The 27,671-nt window shown below is 42.7% G+C and overlaps 1 protein-coding gene across 6 annotated transcripts in view; it reads right to left on the minus strand.

The window, feature by feature from the left end:
* ralgps2 (Ral GEF with PH domain and SH3 binding motif 2) overlaps positions 1-27,671 on the minus strand; it is a 100,785-nt gene that overhangs the window by 56,478 nt on the left and 16,636 nt on the right. For 5 of the 6 annotated variants that reach the window (XM_049588170.1, XM_049588169.1, XM_049588167.1 and 2 more), the window contains exons 2-5: positions 13,233-13,342; positions 9,870-10,000; positions 9,499-9,606; positions 8,728-8,778 (exon numbers count right to left, since the gene is read on the minus strand). In XM_049588170.1, the coding sequence (XP_049444127.1) occupies positions 8,728-8,778; positions 9,499-9,606; positions 9,870-9,929 (219 nt within the window). In that variant the 5' untranslated portion in view covers positions 9,930-10,000; positions 13,233-13,342. Of the gene's footprint in view, positions 1-8,727; positions 8,779-9,498; positions 9,607-9,869; positions 10,001-13,232; positions 13,343-18,176; positions 18,311-27,671 lie in introns of all 6 variants that reach the window. The other variant, XM_049588165.1, reaches the window with a different exon arrangement.

Here is a 27,671-nt window from a genome sequence, read left to right on the forward strand (position 1 = left end):
CTTTCGTCGTCGCTAGTTCTTTGATTTCGGTTTGGTGTGTCCGCACCTTTACAAGCCAAAAGCTGTTCTCCCTGTCCACATGTCAAATCTACATTTCTTTTTCAATAGTGATGAGAATGGAGAACTGCTTCCAGTTGAGAGCTGGTTCCATATTGTCTGATCCATCACAATCATATGCCTCTGAGCTAATCAATTCCTTTCATTGATGCCAGCATGTCTCTCAGAGGGTTGCGTGTTTCAGAACAGTGACGTCAAACTCATGCGTCTGCGCTGTTGGAAAGTCATCTTGGCAGAGAGGAGGACACGGTCCAAAGCATAGCTTAATTTCACAAAGAAAGATGACAACAGTGCTGCTTGTAATTTCTGTAAAATGATGATTTCAAGTAAGGGTGGACACACCAGCAATATGCTGAAACATTTTACTTCACAGCATGGGCTTAAATACCAGGAATGCCATATATTTGGCACTCTGTGTACAAGCGCCCCTGCTTCCCAACCGCCAGCACGTTTGTTACTGAGGTGAATTATCATATCTTCTAACTTCACTTAACCCAAAACGTTTCTAATTATAACCCTAAAAATACCATTTCTAGATCTCCCTATCCACTCACTCAGCTTTGTGTTGATGCTACTCTGCTTTACAAACCACACTGTGAGGAGCACTATGTAAACAATTATACAGGCTGAATAAGATAACCAGCTGCAGCCTGCAGCTAAGCCCCACAATGCGATGACCTCATGTAAGATACCACATCAATTCCTTTTGTTTTTGTCTTCTTTGTAAATGGAAAACTAAAGTGTTGGAATCCCGGGGAATGTTAGGGAGAGGCTTCAGGCCAAGTGGGGAAGGGCTGATACAGATGAGGAACAGGGTGGAAAAAGAAGCAAGATGAGGAGGGGAGGAGGTGAAATCAAGAAAGACAGTTTGCCACAAGAAGAAAGGAAGATTGTGGAGATATACTCAGGATGACAGGAAGGAGCACACCGGGAAATCTGCACAGCAGTGCCTGTTGCGGATCTGTATTTCAGCTTGTAGCGAGACAGAGGAACCCTAAACTGATTGCCAGGTTGTGCCAAATTTACAGTGCCACTGGTCTACAGATTTACCTCCTCTCTTCTGTTCAGAGGAGCATAACAGGAAACACAAGGAACGAAAAAAAGAGGAAAAGGCCATAAAATGCATTATCGTCTCAGTCAGGCAGTTCTAAACTATAGAAGCTGGCAGGGACCTACGAGCCAGCGGCAGCCTCCATTACCTTGCTGTGCACACTGTGGAAAGAATGACTTTTCCAGCAGCTCTTTAAGTACATGTACTTTACATGATTCTTATGGCAGTACAGGCCATCTTTCATGGCTAGTAAAACCAGAGCATGCATGGTCCTAGGTGAAGATTTCATGGCGCATTTGCTAAAGATGATATTATCGTAAAAATCGCCATTCTTTGCACTTAAGTTTTATTTTCATACTCAATCATATGTAATCATATAACAGAGAACATTCTAACCAATATGCAACACCCATATGTTTTGCCAGACACGTATACGGTGAAGAAAAGAAGGTCGGGGGAAATCTTGATAAGTTTACACTGTACCAACATGATACATGGCTCTAATTACATGCAGACAGTACCAGTCGAACTCCCACCCTTCACTCCTCAATCCATCTGGGAAACTACAGTATCACTGGTATGCATTTAAAGGGCCAGTGTGCAGGGTTAAGGGGCATCTACTGGCAGAAATGGTGTAATATTCACAACTATGTTTTAATTCATCTATAATCACCTGAAAATAAGAATTGTTGTGTTTTGTTCCCTTAAAATAAGCCATTTATTGGGCCCTCTTCCATGGAGCCTGCCATATTGTTCTACAGTAGCCCAGAAGGGACAAACCAAACACTGGCTCTGGATAGGGCCATTCACATTATTGCTTTGTTGCACTGGCTACTGTAGTCCTCTAGTCTCGCCACCAGACAATCAGAGATCTCCGCCTTCTGATAGTCTAGGGACACTCCTTTCTAAAGTGTGTTTAACACACCGGAGAAAACGGCCGGCAACAAAGCAACGCCTCTTGCATTTTTGAAAAGGACACGCCCTCCCCGAAATGTGCGCTCCCTCTTTTCTCGTCTGCAAGGAAACAAACACACAGAGAGCTTGAAAATGGATGCCGAGAGATTTAACTCTATTTTATCAAACGTGTGCTCAGTCCACAAGATTGTGGAAATGAAGGACTTACAGCGACTTGAGCCATTTTGTACCGCTACACGTGTTTCTAGTCGGACTATGTTTACGAGCACAAGAGTTCAGCGAGCACTGAAGGACCGCCCTGCAGATTTACTATTGGTTCTGCAACGTAGGGAGTTTTTTTAAACTCTGAAATTGTATCCGCCCATCTGAACACAAAATCAGGGAGAAAGTCATCAGTCTTTAGTTAAGCAAAGCGTCTAAAGACTGACTTGTGAGTCTAGTAGTCCTCATACATCCTGATACATGCTTAGCACAAGTTTGAGTTCTATACCTCACAAGGGCAGGTAGAAAAATGCTACAGCATAGTACTGCAATACTTGGTAACACTTTACTTGAAGGTATCGACGTAAGGGTGACATGACACTGTCATAACTATGACATGACACTGTCATAACTATGACATGACACTGTCATGAACTTGTCATAAACATTATGTACATGTCATAAACGTGTATGACTGCTGTCATTAAGTGTCATTCGGTTTTTGTAATGACAAGTTGACATTGTTTGGGTTGTCTTGATTATGACAACTTGACATTAATTAAAGTGACATTACCAGAAGATGTCTTTGTATCAATGATTATGTCAACTTGTCATAAGCATAAAAAGAGGTGCTATTTCTTGTTAATGTCAACTTGTCATGACAAAGACAACTTCTGGTAATGTCACTTTGATTAATGTCAAGTTGTCATTATAAGGACATCCCAAACAAATTTAATGTCAACTCGTCATGACAAAGACAACTTCTGGTAATGTCATAGAGGTGTCCAAACTCCAGCAACACTTACTGTATATATAGAGTAACTTTATTGGAAGACCAACGCTTCTGCTTGTGCCTTCATCAGGTCACAATAAAACACATTACAAACAGCCAATCGTTGTCTCAGAGTGGCCAAAACTTTTTTTACTAGTCTGGGATGTGACCTCATACTCAGCCCACCTTTTTAGATACATCATTGGTTGATATCTGTTTAAATGTACGTGGTTGGTTGTTTTACATTTTTTTCTTTCCACTCCTCCCTTATTTAAAAGCTGTTTGTGACGCATTAAGTTGTTCTAAATACTACAAGTGGCAAAGATGCCTTTAATTTATCCCCCCTTCTCTATGCACCTTGGAAGCTGGTGAAGCTGCTCCAGAAACCCTCACCCTGCCTCTACAACATCTTTAAATCCACAATAATATTGTATCGCAAATAAAGTATGGTGATAATCTTATATCATGAGGCCTCCTACCGTTAAACCTCACTGCCAGATGCCACTAAATCCTCCACACTGGACCTTTAATGTTGAAAACATTGGTCCTTGGTCCTTTCCCTCCATCGTTGGACAGTTGGTGGATTTACATTTCTCCATAACACTGTAATCATCTTCTCTGCAATCACCAGAAACACCCCAAGCAAACATGTTTGGGTTTTGGTGTCCGTATCCTCTGGAGTCTCTCCCAGCATAATGAAGGCTGGCTCTAGAGGTAGGTCTACCCTCGTGATTTGCTTGTTCTCATCCTAAATGTCTCCATTAATGATACACCGTTATATTCCAAAAGAAAACTGTGAACACAATTAAAGACTCACAGTAATGGTGGGGGAGAGATAAGTAATTAAATGTGTTTTGATGCATTTGACAGATTCTTAAAGTATTTCCAATTGGCACCTTTTTTCAAACCAAACCATCTCAATGTTCAGTCAAAATCCTCTTTGACAAGGAAAAACGTGTCCTTGTTGTTTTTCTGTCTTTACTGCCAAAACATTATTTTCTCCACCTTTCAGCATGATGAATGTGTATTGATCGTTATACTGACAGGCTGGAGTGTGGGTGGGATTCCCTTCTGTGTTTGTTGTGAAGCAATTATTATCCAATCCCTCCACCAGAAAACAACATGTGCAGACTACAGGGCCCTGCAGAGAACTGTATGCAGCATCTCAGATTCAGCTGTGACTTTATGACAGAAAAAATTTGAGTAAATGTTTTTTATCTCACAATCAGTGCTGGAACACATTAAGTGTGCAGGCGAGACGGGCCCGAGTATGCGAAACGTTACCTGCCTCCAACTACAAGTCATCACCATCTCACATGAGACCTTCAGTCTGTTCAGAGGATTTTTACGCTGGGCGCTCAGACAGGAGAGGAACTGACATACTTCTCAGCGGTACGTAAAATGCAATCTGATAGCTATTCCCTTTGAGCTGAAGCTCGCCAGGCAAAGCCACTAAATTACTAACTTGGCTGTTGTCATGACTGTGTGTTAAAAACAAAGGCAACCCCCCCCCCCCCCTCCTTCCAGTCCCTGTACATCACTCAATCTCTCTTTTCCTTTCAGCCTCTATTTCATAAACATCCAGCTGTAGATCATCGCCGCACGCCTGATTATAAAATTAGAAATGGTCTACAGGGACGGAAAAACAGAGAGATGAAGGCAGAAAAAGTCCTTTAACGTTCTTTTATTTCATCATGATTCTCTAAACTTGCTCCTTTTTCACTTACACATCATTTTACTCTCCACATCTCACCTGTCAGCTGATCCGTCCATACTACAATCGAGCCATCCAATCCAGTTCACTCTTAATAAAAGCAGACGATGCTACAACCCATCAGTAATCACTGCCTCGTAAATTTAGATGAGAGAAAAAGATTTAGCTTCAAGTCCCTTGCATCCTTCCCCCTCTCCCTCTCTATGATCCGTCTTGTCGTTTCAATGGCATTTCACTTTACAAACCAAACAGCCAAAGAACATATCAGCAATTCAGCGGAGGGTTGTAGATTAAACATCAGTCTGCTCTGCACTATAGATTATTTTACCATCAAAAAATAACTTCTGGTGTTCTCATCAATTAAAGCGTCTGCCGATGCTCTGCTCACCAACTCTCCGTCAATTTCTCCGCCATCTTTTAGCCGTTTGTTCACAGGGACGAGCATTATGCTGACGAGGGTCCATTACGTGTAGGAAGTAAACTACTGCAACCCTCATGCATGGCAAGGTCTTATGAGCTGTCACTTAACGAATCATCGAAAGCAGATGTGTTTAGATTCTGTGCCGTCTGCTGTGTCAGAGAGGCATGTGCTCAAGCTCTCGGACCTGGCTCTCTTGAGGCTTTTCAGATATCAAAGAGTTATTTAGAAATGCTGCCCTCTCCAGTTGTTATCCATTATTTTTCCCACTATATTTATCCACAGTTTATAAGACAAAGGATCGGGAACTGTGCTTCTTGCCCAGAGGTGTTGGCCAGACTTTATACCATCTCCTCACACTGTTTTCAGTGCCTCTACCCACCGTTCTCATGTATAATCTTTTATTGCTATTGTGACAGACACATATCTTTTTTCTTCCTCATCCAGAGGGTCTGGCTAAACCTTGCCGGCTGCTCTCCATACATCTGCTCCATGTCAGCGTTGGAACACTCGAGTTAATGAGATCCTCTGTTCTGCTGCAGTCCTGTCTGGGGTAATTTTCCCAGCTCATGCCAGAATGTCTGTTTGTGCGTCATATACACATGTACAAAACGTTGTAAACACGAAAAACAACATTTGGACACTACGTCCCTCTCTTCCGCGCTCTCTTCCTCAAACACACACAAATATATATTATATTAAGACAGTTATGATGTGTTTATGGAAAGGGGAGAAATAAAATCTTGAACACAGACATCAACAGGCCAAGTTACAGCTAGTTTATGGTCATTTAAACTATTTCAGTAGTCAGTGCAGTTATTATGGAAATTACCACAGTCTTGGAAGGATGGTGAAAACAGTAACTTTCGAGTAGCTTGAGCGTGACAGACTGCTAATACAGAACATGTAAACCCCGCAGATGACAACATTTGCACCATGCAGTAATAAGACTGAAGAGCAGAGTTTATCAACAGTAACTGTGCAGCAAGGTCACTCACAGAGCGTGCAGTAAAAACATTTTTAATCTGAGCGACCACAGACCAGAAACACTTGGAAGTTATCTGATGGAAAATTTGAATCGTCTTTTGTTTGTTATTAAGCAAAAAGTCAAAATACGTTAACTTGAGACCTTCTGAAAAACATCTGGAGTTGTCAAACTTTAGTAAAGCATGAAAAGTGAAGCATCATATCCAACCGAAAGTTCACTCCCTCTCAAATATTTTAACAAATAAGAATTACAACATATCACATCATGGAAACTCACACTGTCTTTTTTCAGCTCTTACAAATGAGAATATGCAGCTCTACATGAATACACCTTTTAACTCCTATCATGTCTATTACTGTTTCCAATTTATTAAAAAGCCCTTCTTTAGCTACCATAAATGTGTCCATTTAGGTTTTAGTGTTGAAACATGGCATTTAAAGGGTGCTTAAAAAAGCAAAGTGGGCTGCATGTCAGTAAAAACATTATTGCACAACCCACAGATTCAACCAAGTTATTTAATATTTTCCTATTCAGGCAGTGAGCCGAGTGAAACAGCAGGCGTACACACACACACACACACACACACACACACCTGCTTTTCCCATTATGTGTCTGTGAGGAGGGCGAGGAGACTGACAGCAGTGGAAACTCTAGTTGAGTTTTGGTTCGGTCATAGCTGTGTAGCTTTTTTCGGCCGGTGCCTCGAGACAAAAGCACCGTGAGAGCAGGAAAAGCCTCTCTAGCCCACTCTGTCTCTGCCAGGATGCTGCTGGGTCACTCTGCATACTGTACACTCTGCTCCCTCACTCCCTCCAGACTGCAGCCTCCAACTCCTTGTCAGCCCTCCCCCTCAATCCAGCCAGTGACTCCTTCCCAAATCACTTCCCCATCACATCCCACTGCAGGTCTCTCTAAAAGACCTCAGCATCTTAAGGCAGTAAGTGAAACCATTTCCTCATGCACCTGACCCTTTAAAGCTTTACCTTACTTTCCAAATTGCTACATTGGACTTGAGGCACGGACACAATTTCATTAGGCTTATAAAACCCACTCAGTCTGTCAGTCAGGAGCATGTTGGCTTTTATAAACCCTGCAGTTGCCTCTGTGTGAACTTGGCCCCATGCAGGTGAGGTGATGGGGCTGGAGTCCAGATGACGTCAATGGCTTCCCTCTGAGTGAAAGAACGGCAATAACCCCAAAGACAAGCCCTGACAAGAGCTCCTCAGAACCTTTCATCTTTAGCCTTTTCCATTACTCAGACACAACAAACTATTAACAAGAAACCAAACATCACTCCACACAATGGCATTGATATCTAATTGAATCAAAATGCGGATCAGCGAGTGACATCATGCCAGATGAGTGTGTGTGCTGGTAGCTGAGCCTGAGACAAGTGTTGCACATATGCAGTCGCAGGAGTCAGAGTGTACCACACCGCACTGGGATGCGGTCTGTGTGCTGCTTTTATAAGCCCACAGCGGCCAACCTTAAACACAGGTTATCCGTGACTGCTGTCAGGAAGGACCTGACAGTCCAGAAGAGATTACGCCGGCGCTCACTGAGGCAACAGACGAGGTGTGTAAGACTGGGTGAGACACAGATGCGTAACTTTGATATGTGGCTCTGCATGGTTGTTCTGATCACAGCGTGCTACAGGGAAGTGAACTGCACGGCAATTTTGAAATGGAGAAAAGAGAAGGACAGAAGGAGACAGACAGAGTAAATGCTTAAATATACATACACCTATCAGCCAAAACAACAAAACCACTGACAGGTTAAGTAAAAAACGATGATCATCTCCTTGTAGTGCAATGTTCTGCTTGGGTCCTGGCATTATGTGGATGAAACCTGACATGCACCACCCACTCAAACACTATCGTGGACAAAGCAGATCCCCTCGTAGCAATGGCAGTGGCAGTGGCCTCCCCACGACAATGCACCCTGCCAAACTGCAAAAACTGCTTAGGAATGGACCGAGACAAAGACATCGACCTGGCCTCCAAATTCCCCAGATCCCAATCCAATCAAGCGTCCATAGGAGGCGCCCGTATCCTACTTACCACCTACAGGACTCAAAGCATTCGCAGCCAACACCCTTGTGCCTAACACCACAGGATACCGCCAGAAGCCCTGTGTCTGTGACTCGACAGGTCAGAGGTCCCACGATGGCTCAGACCTGGCTCTGACCTGTCGAGGCATGGACGCAGAACCTCGGGGCACCAACACCTCCTACAAATGCTTGATTAGATTGGAATCTGGGGAATTTGGAGGTCAGACTGACACCTTGAGCTCTTTGTCAGGTTCTTCAGCCCATTCCTAAGCAGGGGGTAGTTGGTCTGTGGCACAGTGTGAGTGGTGCATTTCGTCCACATAACACCAGGACTCAAGGTTTCGCAGGTCAACACTGCACTGTAACAAGATGATCAATTCACTTCACCTGTCAGTGGCTGCAGTGTTGCGGCTGATCGCTGTATGGAAATTCTCCACTGGACTGATCTGTTCTTGATTAATAAGCATTTGTTTTACGTGCGCAATTGATTTTCATCAAAAATGACATCCACATAATGCAGTCAACACCTCTCCTCTCTCTACAGATTTGAGAGCAGCTCACCTCTGGCTGGATGGCTTTGAACACAGGAGCATCCATGAGCGTAATCTGGCCCTGGGGGAGAGAAAACACAGCAGTTGTTAGATTTGCTGCGTTAAAATTGGGACAAACTGACAACAAACTGTCACAGTTTTCCAACTACATTACTGTGAACCGAGAAAACAATTATTCACAGTCCAGTCTCAGGTTACTAAAATAAAAGTTTGGTGACTAATAGAGCTTTTACTGGAGAGCCTGTGTCATTTGAAGCAGGTGGGTGTGATTGACTGTGGTCTTTCACTGAGTGCACCTTGATATGGCATGGAGAAATGTGAAATTAAGACACTGAAGGAAAAAGGAGATCAAGAGTGCCCTCTTGTGGTTGGTTGGTGCAGACTAATGGACAAACATCAAAGCTCTGATACAAGATTCCAGACATGATGAGGAACATGCTTTTATTTGATTTATCATGAGACGACCCTGAGCAACATTACTCCTAATGACAAGGTAAGATTATTTTAACAGTAATGCAACTTGTGTTTGTTCACAGTCACCATGGAAGGTTTGTGCAGATGCAGCCAGAGCAAATCTATGAGTGGCTGCTTGGCACTGCCAAACATCATCAATTATTACTGATCCAAACTCTGACCCCATTTCCTCCTCTATCATCCCATCTCCTCCTATCTGAAGTCAGCACATCACTTTTGTGCTTACTGAACATTTCGTTCTTTAAACACTCATACATACAGATTAACCAGACAAGGACAGACGCGCACACGCTTTAACTTCACTTACTGCATATTCTTCGGGAGTGACCTTCAGCACATCGAAAACAACAGCGTCAAAACTCTTCTTCAGGTCTGAAGAACCCTTATCGCTGAGAGACTCTGAGCTGCTGCTCTTCTAGAAGACACCGTTAAATCACAAGGTTAAGAGGAATGATGGCTGCACTGTTAAGAGCAAGGTTATCAAGTGGAGGAGAGGTGAAGTATGCAAAGTTCAAGAGGGCTAAATAACCAACATGGTGTCGCAGCACAGCTGAGGATCACTGAAAAATGTGTTGGCTTAATATTAATCACCTCACCAGGAGCTCACAGGTAAGTGTCTAAAGCGCTAAAAGAAGCACGCATAATGAAGTGTGGTATAACAAGTGGGCATGGCCTCACCTCAGAGACTGTTGCAGCGTTGGTGGTGATGCTTGATTGGCCATTAGGGAGGTCCATCATTCCCACACCATCTAGCTCTAGCGCACGAGACCATTCATCATCCTCAGCTGCAGCAAAGCCCGCCCGGCCCTCTGAAAACACACACATTAACAGGATGCCACTGTGAGTACATCTTGCACATCTCAACCATAATCACCTTCAGACTGAAGCAGACACATCAATCAGCCTGTGGCAGCAGCACCACCTACTGGTTGAAGTAAGTGGTAGCACTGTCAGGCTGACCTCATAAAGCACTGGCCGAATCAACAACTGAACTGAATTCAACCTCGGAAAATTAGTTATGAGTGAACTTGGGATGGCAGTGAAGGTGTTGACAGGTCCAGTGACTGTCCCAGCACGCTGGTGAATTCCATATGGACGCTCACTTTCACAGCCTGTCACTCACCCCACACAAGAAGGGACAGGACAGAAGGAGCTTAGGCTGAGCATTAGGAAGAGATCTTCTGTGAAAGGGGTTTGGAGAAAGCAGCTGTCAGTTCGAGCCACAACACTAAACAGCTTACACGCGACATTGGAGCATGACCCACTGCCACTCAGTAACTCCACAGGCCGGACACTGAAGAGATTCCTGTTTACTTTTGTCAACTGGCTACCACAGAGGAATATCCTGAATTTCAACATTTAACAGAGTTTCAGGAGAACACACACTGGCTGCTGGAAACAAATAAGGTTTAATCATATGTCTTTGGGTTAGTTTGGTTAGTCTGTCTTTGCCCAAAAAACCTACTGACTATGTGAGTACCTGGGCCCTGTGTGTCATTCACGCCATTGTCAGTATGATATAATGAATTGAACCAAACACATGAATGAGTGTACTGAGTGTACAATTGCTTAATAAGTATTTAAAACTGTAACTAGATAATATCTGTTTGTTTTCTTGACAATGTCAGGACGAGGACGAGCCAAAATCTCAAGACACACCTGTATTAATATCTGTGCACAACAGCCTCTATAATGTGTGTTATCACTCTTATCACAACATAAACGTTTATTTTTATTTACTAATATCAAATAATGACTGAAAACCAACTATTACTCATAAAAAAATTAACAAAATGATTCAAGAATTCATTTTAAACTTTTTAAAATCGCATCAAAGCACGACTAACACATCCATTTAAAAAGAAAATAATGTAAGATAATGTGATGTGTCTGTGTCATACACTTAGAATGGGCGTGCACAACATACTGATACAGTCAATTAAAACATTCATTCAGAACTTTTTGTACAGGTCCAGCTGAGCATTACAATAATAATGTGATTATCACAAAATCCCACAGCACACCTGGATTTGCATCATGACACCATTTGAGAGTCACTGATTTAAGGAATTTAGCAACAGTGTCGCCTTTTCCCCTGTGAATCTGATAATCATTAAATAGTTTTAGCACGCGCATCATTTATTAACACCCATGGTATCTGAAAAAAGACAATTCAAGTATCCATGTTCCTCTGTCAATCAAAGTTATTATAGTTAATTAAAACTAATCTATAACTAAAACTAGGTGTGAGAAGACATTTTATTTAACTGTACTAAAAATAAGAACTATACTTAAGAGAGAAAATGGAAACTAAATAAAAAGGGTACAGTGTACTTAAAAAATTAAGTAAAATGAAATAAAAAATATACCGGGAATGATTTTAAGTCTTTTTTGGTCAAATCTGTCAATACAACAAGCATCAGGAGGCACTGGTTCATTTGCCATTTACAAAGTGTTGTGTTTGTATTCTAATACCTATTCTGAACTTCTTAGATGTTGTCTCTGTCCCATTAAACACACACACACAAAATTTTTTTTATTAAATTAAATTAAATTGAATTAAATTAAATGACTTACTTAATAAAAAACAAAAATTAAAAATCAAACTGAAAAAAAAAAACAAAACAAAACAAAAAAACACTATAATAACAAGTGTTAATATCCCAGTGTGGATGAATATGTGGTCACGTGGACTGATACAGACACAGAGAGAAATTATTTACGCATGTGGTGATTTTTTATACATGGATGTGAGATCAGAGGCTCAGTGTCCACATCTTTTGCAGATAGATTAAAGTGTAAAGAATTTTCTTATCATGATGATATTTCAATATTCCTGAATATTTTTCTCTGCCGTGACTGAAACACCTCAGAGACTCTTCAGAGACTCTTCTGTGCCAAAAGCACAAAGACGCCGTAATGAAAAATAAGAAGCTGCTTAGAATACTGAAGGCCAGCAAAGCCTTCCCTTGTGTACTTAACAATGCAGACCTCTGTGTGTGTGTGTGTGTGTGTGTGTGTGTGTGTGTGTGTGTGTGTCCGTCTCTCGGTCTGTCTTTTTGGCTGGCTACAGGCTGGAGCTGAGATGGCCGGTGCTTTAAGAGCCATTAGCTGCTTTCCACAGTTGCATTCTGCTCGGCCGAGAGCAAACACCACTACATCATGTCAGCTTCCCTCCCATTGTTTGACAGCAGTGCATAACTACACAGGAAGCAATAGCCCGTCTGTATTTACAAGTCTGAGTCTGTCTGTTGTTTATAAAGTCACACATCTGTAATTACCCCACTTCCTGCTCTAATACCTACGTACGTCTTGTTGTTTGTCTGGGGTGCCCCTGGGCTATGATGTCAAATATCACAGGGGAGTTTTTTCTGCAGACACCACACACACACACACACACACACACACACACACACACACACACACACACACACACACACACACACACAGCCTAGGGATTTTTTAAATTAAAATACATTTTGTGACCCAAGTGTCCCATTTAACTAACAACCTTGTTTTCAGTCAAAGATAAACACTCAAAACAGATTAAAGTTTTCATTCTTTAAGTTTGTTGAGCTACACTTTTGTGTAAGGTTGTCATAGGTATCAATACTTTTGGATACCATGCATTTAAAGCGATACGTCTCTGTTAATTATTCGACGGTGCCTAAAGTATGTATACAATCAGAGTTCTCTCCAGCGACAAACCCACCATGTGACAGGGGGCTTGTGTTCACTAACTTTTCCTGTACCAGCACTGTGTGCAGGTTGTTCACGGAATAATAAAATGTTCCGCTATCATAGGACATTTTTGCTCTGGTATAAAAAGACGCATTGAGTATCGTATCCAAGTTTAAAATTCTGGTATCTTTCATGACAACCCTACAGCATACAGTCATATCTGCTCCTCTAACTGAGGTGTGTGACTGTAATCATATGCTAGGAGAATTAAAAAACAGTTAGTACTGTACACAGACACACCTGTGCTGCCACCACACTCCCAAAAACAAGCTGCTCTCACAAAGACGAGGCCGTACTCACCAGTTGTGTGTCAGATGTGCATAGTGTTGGACGTGAGGTTAGCCTGCTGTTTCTGTGTGGCTGTCTTTGTCTATCGAGTCCTGTCTTTCTCTGAGGCTGGCTCCTGCTGTCTGTGTGAACGTGAGGAGAACAAAAGGGAGAGACAGAGAGGAAGGCAGAATGATTCTTCTGAACATGAGGAAAACCCACGCAGCCATTACAAATGCACGCTGCCAAAAAATCCAATAGCTGATCTGGTTTGCTGTGAGTGCTCAACAAACCATCAGCCATCGCACTGATGAGATCTGTAGCGTCTGTTCTGGTGGAAACTTTGGTGCTGCATCTTCTCAACTCTCAGTTTTTGCAACTATGAGACAGATTAACGGACGTGACCTTGTTCTCAGTAACCCTTCCCTCACAGTTTGACCATCAGAGCTCCTCTGCATCTCCACTATAAAACCAAACAGTGGTACAAGAATTATAAAATTATTATTATGTAATTACATTTGGTTGAATGTCCAGCACACAGGACCAGACAAGCGTGTAGGACTGCAGGTAACAATTACTATCATTAGAGATTCATCTGCCAAAATATTTCTCAACTGACGGTGAAGTCTATGATTCATGGGAAAGATGGCTGATATTTTAATCAGCCTCCTCCAGTACAGCGAGCGACTCCCTCGTCCCTGCGACTCAACTCTAGACTTCGATTTTTCCAGATGAATGCAGATACATTTTAAAAGCTTACTTAAAGCTAAACCGATAACCGATGGGTTCCGAAATTGCCGAGTAGGGGGTGTAGGGGCATGGTGAGCGCTGCGCGCAAATACCATCATGTACTGTAGACCCTGGGGAAATTTCTGGAGGCTATTAAGGTATGAAAAAATAGATACTGAGCTTAATTTCAGCCAATGTGTTCCACCATCACATGGACTCCTTACCTGCCCCTAAAATGTGATTGGTCAATGCTGCTCGGTAGGGCTGCAACGATTAGTCGACTAATCGATGACTAATCAACTATTAAAATAATCAGTGACTATTATAGTAATCAGCTAATCAGTTTGAGTCATTTTTCATAGGAAAGTACTATAAAAGTACCCAAAATACTCTTATTGCAGCTTCTTATGTTCAGATATTGGCAGCTTTACACACTCTCCCATGACAGTGAACTAAAACCCTTTGGCGTGAGTACGAAACAAGACATTAGATGAAATCATTTTGGGGTTTGGGAGAGACAGACCAAGACTTTTCAAAATTTTAACACATTTTTCGATAAAATGATTAGTCGACTAATCGAAGAAATAATCAACAGATTAGTCGACAATGAAAATAATGGTTAGTTGCAGCCCTACTGCTCGGGCTGCAAACAGAGTAACCAGGATGTTTCCAATACCAAAATCTTGTCCTGTTGCTTCCTGTATCTGCTTATAGAGATTATCTATATTTGAAGTCAACACCAAAACAAATACACCCCTCCTCTCATTGCTCCTTCAGAAGCTGTAATCTCTCCAAAGTTATTTACATCACATTACTGTCATGATGTAGCTCCAGTCTTCGTTGCGGAGGACGTGGAAGAGGAAGATGAGCCGTGTTAGTGTTGTATGGCTCGGCCACTTTCTTTGTTTCACATTCAAAGAGCCAGAGCGGTCTATGAAGACCTGATTTTATTTTCAGCGCACACACACAGAATGGACAGCAAGTCGTCCGTGAGGGGACGTTTAACGAATTTGACTCCACCTTTAATCAGTTGACACTTCTGTCTAATCATTGGTGATGGTCTTCAGATTTCTTGTTCTGTCCAAACAATGGTCTGACACCCAGGAGAAAATAAGTTTACTGTCACATGAGACAAAGACGTCAGCAAATCTTCACAAGAGAGAAGGTGGAAGAAGTTAACTTTCGTCAGTTTTCTTGAAAAATTACTTCATTAATCATTTATTAACATAGTTGACAGATGATTCCCTGTGACTAATCCGTTAATCTATTAGCTGCTTCAGTTCTTTACTTTAATATTAACGAAACTAGGACAGGTGAAACTCTACAAGCCAATCAACAGGAGAGCATGACCAACCAATAGGAGGCGTGCTGGCTTTTGTAACTATCATGCAAACTGATGATTTTTTTTATGATTAGGGCTGCAACTAACAATCATTTTAATTATCAAATAATCTGCAGATTATTGTCACAATGAAGCAATTAAACAGTTTAGTCTATACATGCCAGAAAGTTAAATAAAATAAAATAAACAAACCTCATCACAATTTTCCAGAGCCCAAAGTCACCTCTTCAAATATCTTTTTTTAGTCCAACCAACAGTCCAAAACCTAAAAACTATTATTATTAACTATTACTATTAGATTTAAACTCTCTCATACATCATTTGAGTTAGCGTGCATACAAGAGGAGAAGGACGGAACGTGGGAAGATAATATAGACATGTGCATGATGGTAAACGATACGTTGTCAAGCATCAACGCATTTTATTGCGATGTTACATTATCAGCTACAAAAAATGAATTTGCCCTCGTATTACATTACATGAAAGTTTATCCAGGGACAATTACGGTTACAGTTTCATTACACATGACAATCTTCCATGACTCTTCCAAAAGTTCAATGACTTTTGCCCATGCCAATGATTATTCTCGGCCTCCAAAACATGTCTGTGAAATTCGATGACTCGTCCAGGTTTTCCATGATCGTGGGAACCCTGACATTCTCACATTTAAGAAGCTGAAACCAGCAAATGTTTGACATTTATGCATAAAAATGACCGAAAAGATTAATCAATTATCAAAACAGTTGGCACTTAATTGTCTTTCTATTAGCTGATTATTTGTTGCAGCTTTATTTATGGTGCATTCTCTATAAAGTACTCCAGATAATAACTTTATATTTTTTAAATATTTTATTCTATAGGAGACACTGACTGAAATATCACAGATTTACCAGTGCAAGTGTCCACTATGCCCCAAACTGTTTGACTTCATCATGCATCAAGTGTAAATCCCATCATGCTCTCTGCCTCAAACCTCTTACATGACATGACTCACATTGGCCAGTAGGTGTCTCACTACTCTAAGAGATAACGGCCGGTGTGTGACTCCAGCTGGCTGAAGACAAATGCTGCATGCTGGCAGACAGCAGCTGGCCTTTAGCCATCAGGTAGGGGCTAAGATCTTGTCATCCCCTTCAGGTTGCTATCATGCTGGGTCTGGGTACAAAGCTCACAAGCAGAGCAAACAGTGGATTAAGATTTCCACTCACCAGAGCAAACTTTAAACCTTTTCTGACATAAGCCTATACATTCTTTCAGAGATCACATCTGACCGAGTAAACACCATATCAGAGGTTGATAACAGCCCTGACGAGCTGCTTGTTTTTGTGCTAGGGGAATAGAAATAACATCTCTTTGCACACAAAGAGCTCACATCTAAATGTGCCATGTGTCACTGTCACATAAAGTGTTGATCTGCCTATACCCTGAGCGGTGTCAACACCCCCTGGCAGCAGCCTGTTTCTGCTCGTCTGCTGTCAGTTTGCTCTCTGCCTGAGCTCCCCTGTCAGTCATTATCCATCCTGGACCAGCTTATATCTCTTAACTTTACAGCTCCTTCCGACGCCCACACCTCCAGCTATGCTACTTCAAAAACACAGAGAGAAACTACACCCCCTCCTTGTGAGTCACTGCCTATCCAGTCCTCACTAGCCAGACCTTCTGATGTAAGAGTCCCCCCCTCTCTGCTCTTGGCAACATCCATGCGCTTCTGACAGTGAGCCGAGCTGAAATGTGTTGTGTTTGGTGACATAATTCCACGTGGTTGAATCCTCATGCTTCGCTTACTGAGGTTCAAGTCCGGTGAATGTTTATATGCCCGGCTAAAGCAACAACATGCGAGTGGTGATAAGGTGTGGGTGTGTGTGTGTGTTCGGATGGGCTGACAATGTTTCGACTTCAGGGGGACATGACAGGGATCAGAGGAGGAAGCAGAGAATAACAGAGGAAGAGTGACAGAAAGTGGAATGATTCATGTTGGAGCGATGGATGTGTCGCTGTAAAGCTAAATGTGACTCATTACACTGCATAGCAGGTGCTGTTGAATCAGCCCTGTGTGAGTCGGCTGCCTCTCCCTCCCTCTGTTCCTGTTGTCAGACAGCTTTTTGACATTCACATACATACTGCGGCTCAAACACAAAAGGCGCTGGCAGCCCAACAAGCCTTGTTACTAAAGGGCACAATGAGCATCAGCGAGTGTTTTTGTGTCGTCATGCACATGCCAGTGTATTTGTGCATGTGACAACACATTCCACATCGTGCACTGACCCTTTACATTCCTGTCTCCTGTGGCCCTGAAAACAGGTCTCCACCAACTCTATTCGGCGTGTCCTCTGTCCTCCTTACACTGCCTGTCTCCTGTCCTTCTCCTCTTCACCTCGACCTCATTTTACAGCAGAATATTCCAACTTTAAAGGGATAGTTCACATCTCTCCAAGTAGGGCTGTGTGAGGTACTTACCCATCGTCAGTGTGTTACTGTAAATGTCAGTCAGCACGCCCCCAGATTGGAGATGCAGGCAGGAGTGCTGACAGCTGAACATGTTTTAATAGCCTGAAAGAATTAATATCACATAAAGTGTGTGCTGCTTTACCTCACCGTCAGACAGCAATTTCTGAGAGGGGACCGAAGCCGTTATATCGCTCTCTTTAAAGCCAGAATCCACTGAGAAAAACTGTGATTTAACATCTCTGAACACTGGAGCTGCTGGTCTACTGCTGCCTCCACCAGTTATTTGTGTTATTGTGTGACTTTGCCGTTTAAATTCAGATTAGAATAGAATGATCTTCACTGTTACTATAGGCACAGGTACAACAAAATTCCATTTGGCTACTCACTGGTGAATTTAAAACTAAACAAAAACAAGACAGAAGACAAAACTCAGAAAGACAGAGGGTTCACAAACTTACTATCTGATCGAGACAGCAGCTCTCCTGGTCAGTGTCCTCATATGACTGCTTTTGTCGGTGGAGTCTGGTGGCTTTGATGAGAGCGTAGATGGGGAACTGAAGCCGGTAAGGGCTTCCTCGTCTCAACAGTCTGTCTGCGGCGCGTTAAAGCAGTGAAAACATTCTCAATATAGCATAGACTTAAAATGGTTCAAATTTTTTGAGGTGGCTAAATTATGTTTTGCTGCTATCCACCTCCACAGCAGCACATTGCTCATCTTTTGTGTCAGTACTCCTGCCTGCTTCTCCAAACTGGGATCGTGTCAACTGACATCTACTGTAAGTAATATACTTGCTATAGATAAGTACTCCATACAACCCCAATACAACAACAAGGCCATTTCCTAGGAGGTCAACACATCAGAGAGCATCTGCTGCATATTTGACAGTAGCTGTTTCCATCCAAAAGTGATTCAAATCATTGGGAAATGTGCATTAAAAGAAATACGAATCCTGTGTGTTTCCATTAAATGTATGGACTTTGGTGAAAACTACGAACTTGCGCGAGTTTTCCGCAGAACCGGAAACAGAACAAGTCTCGCATTCTTCTTCTTCTACATTTTCTGGCGGTTGTCAATCAGCTTGTAAATGCATTACCACCTTCCCGACCCGGAGTGTGGATATCACCATGGAAAGAGGTGCACTACGTCAGACTTAATTCGAACATAACTGTTTCCATCCCCCGTTTTGCGAATCAACATTTTTTCGAATCAACCAAAACCCGGCTAAAGCAAGAGTATTTTAGTTTGTGCGAATCAGAAGGTTTTAATTTGAATTTTGGCGTTTCCATCATAATTTTCCGATGCGATACTTCTAGATGCGCATCTAAACAGGCTGATGGAAACATGGCCAGTGTTTGTGGCAGTGGAAGGAACAATGATACTTAAATTATGAACAAGTGGTCGATTACTCGATTAGACGTTTAACCTCTATCAGGAACTACAGATTAATCAATCAATGAATCAGTAAGTGAATCATAAAGAAGAAATACAAGACCGTCTCTTATTCCAGCTTCTTATTTTTAAGGATTTGCTGCTTTTCTTTGATGTCATGCGAAGTTGTTTAAGTGGTTTTTTAAGCATAAATAACAAACACTCGACAGCATCGACCTCGTGCATATGAACACTGTTTTTTCTTGTCTTAAATTGCGATTAAATATCTTTAGGTTTTGGACTTTTGGTCTGACAAAACAAGACATTTGGAGATATCACCTCCAAAACATTAAGATGTGCTTTAAATAATTAATCAAGAAAATGATCAGCAGTTTGAGTATATAAATAATCAATAGTTGCAATACCGTGCCAAAAACATAGCTAAATACTATCTGAACAGATTAGTGTTACACTGGCAAAAATGTCATGAATAATAAACACTAAGCATCCAAATGGGGTATAACATGACTTTATGGGTGGTAACCACTGAAACTTCCCCATTAGCCTTTTCTTGACCAACATCTGACAGCAGCTGCTTTCCTCCCTTGAACCCAATTTTTTTTTACACAAGACGCAATGAAATGTTGATCTAATTCAGTGGAAGTCTTGACAGAACTGTGGCAGTGCATCACAGATGGCTCTATACAGCAGAAACACTGTAAGAACCTGGCAGTCAAAGCACCAGACTGCTCCGAGTCTTAATCTCATTTGCTTTTGTATGTGTATACATGTTTACTCAGCCCTCCATCTCAGCCCCAACACACATAGGCACACATTAACGAGGGATTAGCGTGTCTTTTGTGTGTTGAATGTGTGTGAGGGAGGGACCACTTGTGTGTGTGTGCCTTTACAGAACTGTACCTCAAGTGTGTGCAGGGAAGGGTCACGAGATGTGAGACTGCGAATAAAGGATCAGACATGTGAGATTTGTGTAACGTTCAGCATTAACTGAGTGTGGTGTGACTTCGACAGCTTTGACAACTCTGCCAGTCCCTGCCTGCAGCTCTGCAAGCCTGCCTTTGACACTGAGCAGCCCTGCGAGCCTCGCTTCTCAATCTGCTCCCACTGTGTGTGTGAGAGCACCACAAATGTCCTTCTCCTCTTCTCACAGCAAGGCTCATGGACCCTAATAATCATGAGCAAAGTACAGGTAACAGCCTCGGCCTTTTCACTGCACAAACCTCTGACAACGGTAGAAAAGAATCCATTTCTTCTTTTGCTCCTCTGGGCTGTCTGATTAAATTTACAGTACCTTGGTTCTGTCACTGTCTCTATAATGCATGCACTGTACAGACACGTGCTTTCTGTTTTGCCTAGCAGGGCTTGATGCATTTGAAAAGCATGCCGCAGATGCACCAAAGTCAGGGAACTAAAGTAGGTCAGTGTGTTGAGCTGAGCAGTGAGGAGTCTGACAGCCCATTAAGCTGTGTACTCGTCTTCTTCTGTTTAGTACACACAGCACACACACACTAAGGCCATTCGCACTGTGAGGAGCCGTGGGCCTTCAAAGTCAAATCAGTTGTCTTTCAGGCACGTTATCTTTGCACTACATTGTAGTAGGCCACACTGTCACATGAAGGACAGACACTGTACTGGGTTAACCCTGTAAACAAGTTAGAACCTAATGGGGCTGTCGAAAATGGCCAAAAACAACATCTAATTCCTTCTAAAAAAAAAAACAAAACACACACACAAGTTCAAATCATTTGAATATCTAATATGTCAATAAGGACGAACCGATATAACAAGAGAAACAACTACTTGCAGGTTTATCTATTTCAACGTAAACATGTCTTTTGAAGGATCCGCATTCCTACAATTTGCAAAGTAAACAAAACAATGTCCTAAAGCGTAGAACTTTGCGTTGAGATGAATGCCTCGTAGTTGTTATTCTACAGCCTTATAATATAATAACGTATTTGAGTACTCAAACATGGAAGTTACTTAAAATGCCCATCCCTAATTTAAATTAACAATTTGCATTCAGTGACTTTCAAGAGAGAAGATGTCGGTATCTTGGAGCCTTTAGGTGCAAAGTTTCTCCTCCTCTGTGCTGCTGCATCACAGCTGCAGCTCTGTACCAAAGAGTAGTGTGAAAGTTAAGAGTGCTTATGCTGTGATCCATTTACGTTGCTACGAGCAGTGAGACTCAAGATGATGTCGTAAAATGTCGTAACTTCCTGTTTAAATTGGCGATACGCATCCCTGTTTGCATTTGTACCATTTACGATCTAAACATAAACAAAGATGGATGCCTCCAAGAAAACAGTTGTCGCTATTGCAGTAGCGGAGCCTTTATCATTAGCAACACTGCTAGCTACTTCCACCAACAACAGATAAACAACACATACACGACATTCCACGCACAACAACACATCATAAAGCATTCCCATAAGGCATTATAATGTGTGCGAGTAATTAAAATGAAGACTCAAATTTGCTAAACAGTAAAAAATAATAGTAAAGAGCAGAGCCACATATGGTAAATACAGGGCGCGGCCATCTTTGCTTTCATCAGTCTTTCGAAACTCATAGTCCTCTGAGTTCGTACGAGACCGCTACTGGTAGAAGCACCTCCTCAAAGAGGCATGTCATGAGGTGTTGCTGCGTAATTTTGCGGTAAGATCTACATGGAACGGACCATAGCTCTGCAGCAAAATCTGGAGACCAAAACGTCAGCAGCAGTACACTGCACAGTACACTAATTAGCAAAAACAATCTCAGTTGACCGAGGGGTCTCCAACTGACAATTTAAATCTCCGACTCTCAAGAGGCAGCCCTACAACACTTCAAAGCAGGATTAGGATTTAAGAAATATATTGTGGGTCTACTTTCCCTCTCACTTCTGTTTTACAGGAACCAAAAGAACAACCTTACTTCCAACTTTGGTTACAGTTTTTGCAGAGCCTGTTAAAAAAAACCTGCTCATTGAGGAATGGATGGAGGCTCTATATTTCCCCGGGCTCTAGTCAAGCCTTCCCCTGGAGAGAGCACGATTGATCTGGAGCTAACAGAGGCCGGATTGATCACACACGCTCTCTAATAACCTTCCCATACACACAGTGACACTGCATGTGGCTGCATATCACAGCAGTTCGATATACACTGCTTTCACTCAGCAGGTTAGCTGTTCACTCAGAGGTTGGTGGCACTGCCCGCGGAGGGACAATAGCGTGTGTGCGTGTGTTGCTGTCGAGGGAACATGACCAACAGCCTCTTCACACCATCACTTAACATGCCGCTGGTGTTCAGATCCCTCTAGAGGTTATTAAGTGAGAGGGGCAGTTTGGACCAGTAAGAGTAGAGAAGAGAGAATGTTTGCATGAGTGTAACTGCATGAAGGTCAGAAGGAAAAACAAAAAGACTGAAACTACATATGCAAACACTTAGATCTGTACATTCAAACCATGTGCTCCATTTGCTCATATTCTGAAGATCAGTTTTTGCCCAAAGCTCTCCAATTGTCCTGCCTAGAACAGGGTGTTTCGTCATTTCAACTCAGAACACAGAACAGGTTTATAATTCGGAGGAATCACATGGTTTGCCAACACATCTTACGCCACACTCCAGTGTCCCCGTTGCTTAGTGAATGGTGCTCTATCAACACACAACAGGAAATGAGATGATATGTATACCATTCCACATACACTCATCCTTAGAGACAACAAGACTGTGTATACGTGACTTATCGTGGCAGCATGATGCAAAAGAAGTCGAAAACAGTTTAATGTTGGCGTATCAGTTCACAGTAAAAGCATTTTCTTTTTTAGAAAATCAATATGTAGTGAACCCAGTGACACCACACACACTCTCACCATTCTGACACTAAAGCAGCTGTGCTCTATCCTCCAACATCCTGAGCCATCAGTTCATGAATATTTAGGCCTGTCTGTGAAATAAGGATGATCTTGTGGGACAGCAGAGCACCCAAGGATATACAGTGGGTCTTAAAAGAACGAGACGAAGTGCAGAAAAATGTGGAGACGATTATCTTACCTAAACTGAAGGCTATTATTTCAATAGTGCAGCGTTTCTCAAAATCACAGCAGCGACACTGTCTCACATTTGTTCACACCATCTTACTTCTATTATGATCCTTGTTTAGAAGATGAACACAGTCACTCTTATTTCGATGCATTGCTAGAAATGCTCTTGGTATCTGAGATGACAATCTGATCCATTTATCAGAACTAAAATTAACACTGGGCCGACGTTCTTTTCTTCTTTACTCATCATCATCATCATCATCATCATCTTAACCAGCAGCGACACAGACTGTGTCTTTCATCTTAGATAACATATTCTGGTATGTCTACTGTACATCCCACATGAAGTCTATTTCGGTTCATGAGGAGCATATGTGCACGTAATTACTTTCAAATACAGTAAATTTCCTTCAGCTTCAGACAGTTCATGGTTATAGGATACATGATTTATATGAAGTGGTCCAGTATGTACAAGTACAGTTTTGAATGTGGGTTTCAGCAACATCAGTTGGGAGATAAACTTAAGTTTATTTCGCTTGAGAGTGATTGCAATTGGAAAGACTGCCATTAAAGACAAAATCAAAATGCTTGGTAGGGTTTTTTTAAACACTGAAAGTAAATACATGAAATATCATCTTTAAATTTAATGTGTGACCATGAAGGAAATGTGTTTCTTTGTTCCCACCAATGCTACATGTACCCTCTGTGTAATTTGCATTACAGCTAAAGACCCTGACCCTGGCTGTTGGTGAGTCTCTGGCTGTAGATGGGCGTCTGTTGCCCAAGTTTTTGCAGAGGGTCGCCAAAGCTGGCATGAGTTGACACTTGTCGGCTGTTTTTCAGCTGCATTAACATGTTGATTAGGTGTCTCAGACAGTGCAGCCCATCAGTGGACAAAATCACCCTAAATGGCAGCTCATCTGATTGCACGAGAAGACAAATGGAAGTGAGCAAAGCAAACAAACAGTTGACGTCAAGAGGGTGTGAGATCGAAACAAAAAGTTCTTTTTTATTTAGCCATTGAGCTCGTTAGCATAATCAGTCTGTAATGGCTTGTGTTATTGTTCACTTGCGCACAGTTAATATCAGTTTTTTGAAAATTAAGTCATGTTGTCCATCCATCGTGTCATCCAGCTTTCCTTTTATAATGACGAACACAGACTGCCGCCTGCTGTAATATTTCCTCTCATGCAGGTGCAGAACTTACATGCTAGCTGGCCATTGGCTGGAGTCTTTAACCCCTTTTACGCTGCCAGATTTTCCGCGAATGTTGGGCCGTTTTGCCGGCAAGCTGCGAGCGTTTAGACACACAGAGCCGGATTGGCGAGTTGATCCAAGGCGCCCAATTTTCCGCCTCGTAGGGTAGACATATTGGCGGAATCCTTGTAGTTTAAACAGACCGAGGCGGCCTTCTGCCACGGGAGGAGCTGTTGATGACGCCGCATGTGCGACCCACTGGCGGTGGATAAACAGGAAACAGTTGATAGCAGGAATTAGCGAGCAGCTAGTAGCAAGAGGGAAACACAAACCTGACAGACACTGTAAAGATGAGCAATTGGGGAGACAAGGAATTGCGCGCCCTCCTTGTCCTCGCAAACGAAGAGGCCATTAACCGTCAGATGACGGGGACGGTGAAGAACGGGCCGACTTACGAGAGAATCACCGAAGGACTGTCCAGCTTTGGCTTCCCTCCCACGTCACTGTTTACATCACACGCTGAGCTACACGTTTTGTTACTTGCTCACGCCCCCCATTGCCCCGAAAAAGGCGCATTCTGTATAAACAAAAGTAGGTAGGCGGCATTTTGCTGCACTCCCTGATTTTGTTTTTATACTGCCGATGCTGAAAAAAGACTGATTGGGCTTTCCTGCAAATTTTCACAACTCCTATCTAAAAAGGGCTTATGCGGCACGTTGAGTGCAAGATTGTGGCCAGACAAAGTTAGCTTTCGTTGCCACTTTTTCTTTGTTGTCAGTTTTGTGTGTCTGGGCGTTAACAACTTAAGTTAGGAAAAAGGGAAGTTGCAGCAGCAGTTGAATTCAATTTAGTGTATGAATTTCCTCTAAGTCTGAGTCTTCTGTTTGTCTGTCTGCAAACTGAATTCATCTACGTTCTGGCTTGGTTACGTTTTTAGTCATGATTTTGTGTAGACTGGCATCCACCAGTGAGCAGCAATATGCCACAAGGATCGGGGGCAAAACTCAGCTGTGCCAGTGACTGTGTAACAGTGAGTGCAGGCCCAATTCAAGCAGTGCTTATCTTTATGTTTTTCAAAAGACTGTGACTCCCTTTATAAATGTTTGTTTTGGTCACATGGGTGAATGATGTGCACAAAAGGCTGCTAAGTGTAATGGATAATTAAATGTTAAATGTTTGTGAGCAGTCTGTGGAAGGCTGCCACATAAATATATAATGAGAGCTTTATTTTCTGTTCTCAGCGCGAACAATAAAAATTTGCATGGCCGATTAAATACTGTCACCAGGTCTGTCAGCTGGTTGTTATTCTGGTCAGCTGACATAGCATGTTAAGCAGGCACACCTAAACCTAGTTTAGTTAGATCTGTGTACCCTGTTTGTGAAATTCCACTAGTTCTAAATCGGTGTTGTAGCAGCAGCCTGCACCATGGGGTGTGATTAGGCTTTTTTTAGATACACTTCGCTCTCTCTCTCTCTCTTTCACCCTCTTTCTTCCCTTCTCCCTCGATCCCTACAGCTCTCCGGGTTGATAATTAGAGCTCAGGCTGTACAGACAGGCTGTTCAGGCCCCGCTTCTGTCTTCTCTCCTGGCACATCCCCCTGTGACACATACACACTTGGTATGTACAACTCTCACAGACCTAGATAGCGCCTACCTCCGATAGCTCTGCCTAAAGCTTGAAGCAGCAATCTAACTGAATTATACTATAAATACTACTCCTACCAGGAGCCAATACAAGGACGGGATCCTGATAATAGTATCTGGTTATCAAATAAACCAAAGAGAGGCTACAGTGCCAAGCTTGTGAGTAGTGGCATGTGGCAGTGCCCCAGAGCAGCAGGCTGTCACGTGTGGGCACAGCACTGGCCTACAGTTTGTGAGTATGTCTGTGTGTGCTGGCTTCAGCCTGATTTGTGGCCCAAATGGGAGCGGGCAGGCAGCCCAGCCCAAGTTCAACTCTGCTGCTGAGGACTAGTCAACCTGAGTGTGGTGACAGATGAGTGTGGCAAAAAAAAGGGAAAGGAGGGAGGGAGAGAGAGGAAGCGGAGGAAGTGCAGAGCTGGCAGCAGCACTGATGTCTGTGGTCATTCCCTGCACAGACTATTAACAAGGAAAGGGCAGGCTAACAATACAGGGCAACAGAGCAGTCACTCAGTGCAGTAATGTTTAGAGGAAACTGATACGATCTCTATGTCTTCCTCTATGAGTCTCTGAGGACTGGCACAAGTCAAACCCACAGCAGTAAAACCTCCTCGCGGAGACCGTGCAAACACCATTTCGGGCTGGAAGTGACACCATATTCCAGATAGACGGACAAAACCGCCATGACGTTATGGACGAGACAAGACACTGTGTCAATGTGTGTAATCAAGAGATAAATGTGAACAGAGCCCAAACTCCTGCACAGTGGGGCAGGCGTAAAACCTGCATGGCATACTGATTCATCACTGTGTTTTCGGTCCAACTATGCAACAGATGAGCGATGCCGTGATTATCCAGTTAGACTGTTTACATATGCGGTCATCAGCATTAGGAAAATCCCTGATAGCTGTTCCTTAGGCCGAGTCCACACGGTCACAGGTGTTTTTGAAAATGTGGGTTTTCCCTCCTTTTTTCTCAAAAAAAAAAAAAAATCCATCCACACACACAATATTTGTCCTAATGACATTGCAAAAACACAATTAAGCACTGTTAGGAGCATGCCAAACAAACAGGAGGTAACAGTGGAAAAGTAACTGTACATTTCTGTGTAGACGTAAAAAATCCTGTTAGCAAGGTTAAACCTAGTTCACATTAAACGATTTTCACCCCAATTTTGCGTCGCAGAGACTATCGTGATCTTTTGAGTGTTCATACCTGGCGACGTGTGTTTCTATCAGCGGGAGTCTCGCCAGCTGTGTTACGACCTGTGTGTAAAGGCATGGATATTCTTCCCAGTGTTGAATCAGATCTGCCTCCAGCGCCTGGGTCCAAACACAACACGCTCCCCGTGATCCTGTGGACGCTGCCATTGTTGTTGTTGCTGCTTGCCGGCTTGTCAGTGTTGCCAGATCTTGGGAGAGAAACAGGCAACCAGGGCTATGGAAACAAGCCCAAAAGAAGCCACGGATATATAGAGAGAAAGGTGACTTTTAGAGAGCAAGCCCAAATAAGCAACTCCCCTTTAGAAACAAGCCCAAAGTCGCGGCTAATAAGCAGACCTGGCAGCCCTGCGGCTTGTCCTCCTCACATTTCTTCCGTCCTCCTGCGTGCTGACGTGGGACGTATCCCGCCTCTCATTGGCTGATGCTCTTTGTCAGTTGTGTCAGCCTTCTCCAGTTTTCTAGCATGCCAGATATCC

This window comes from Epinephelus fuscoguttatus, linkage group LG10 (assembly GCF_011397635.1).
Source record: "Epinephelus fuscoguttatus linkage group LG10, E.fuscoguttatus.final_Chr_v1".
Lineage (NCBI taxonomy): Eukaryota > Metazoa > Chordata > Actinopteri > Perciformes > Serranidae > Epinephelus > Epinephelus fuscoguttatus.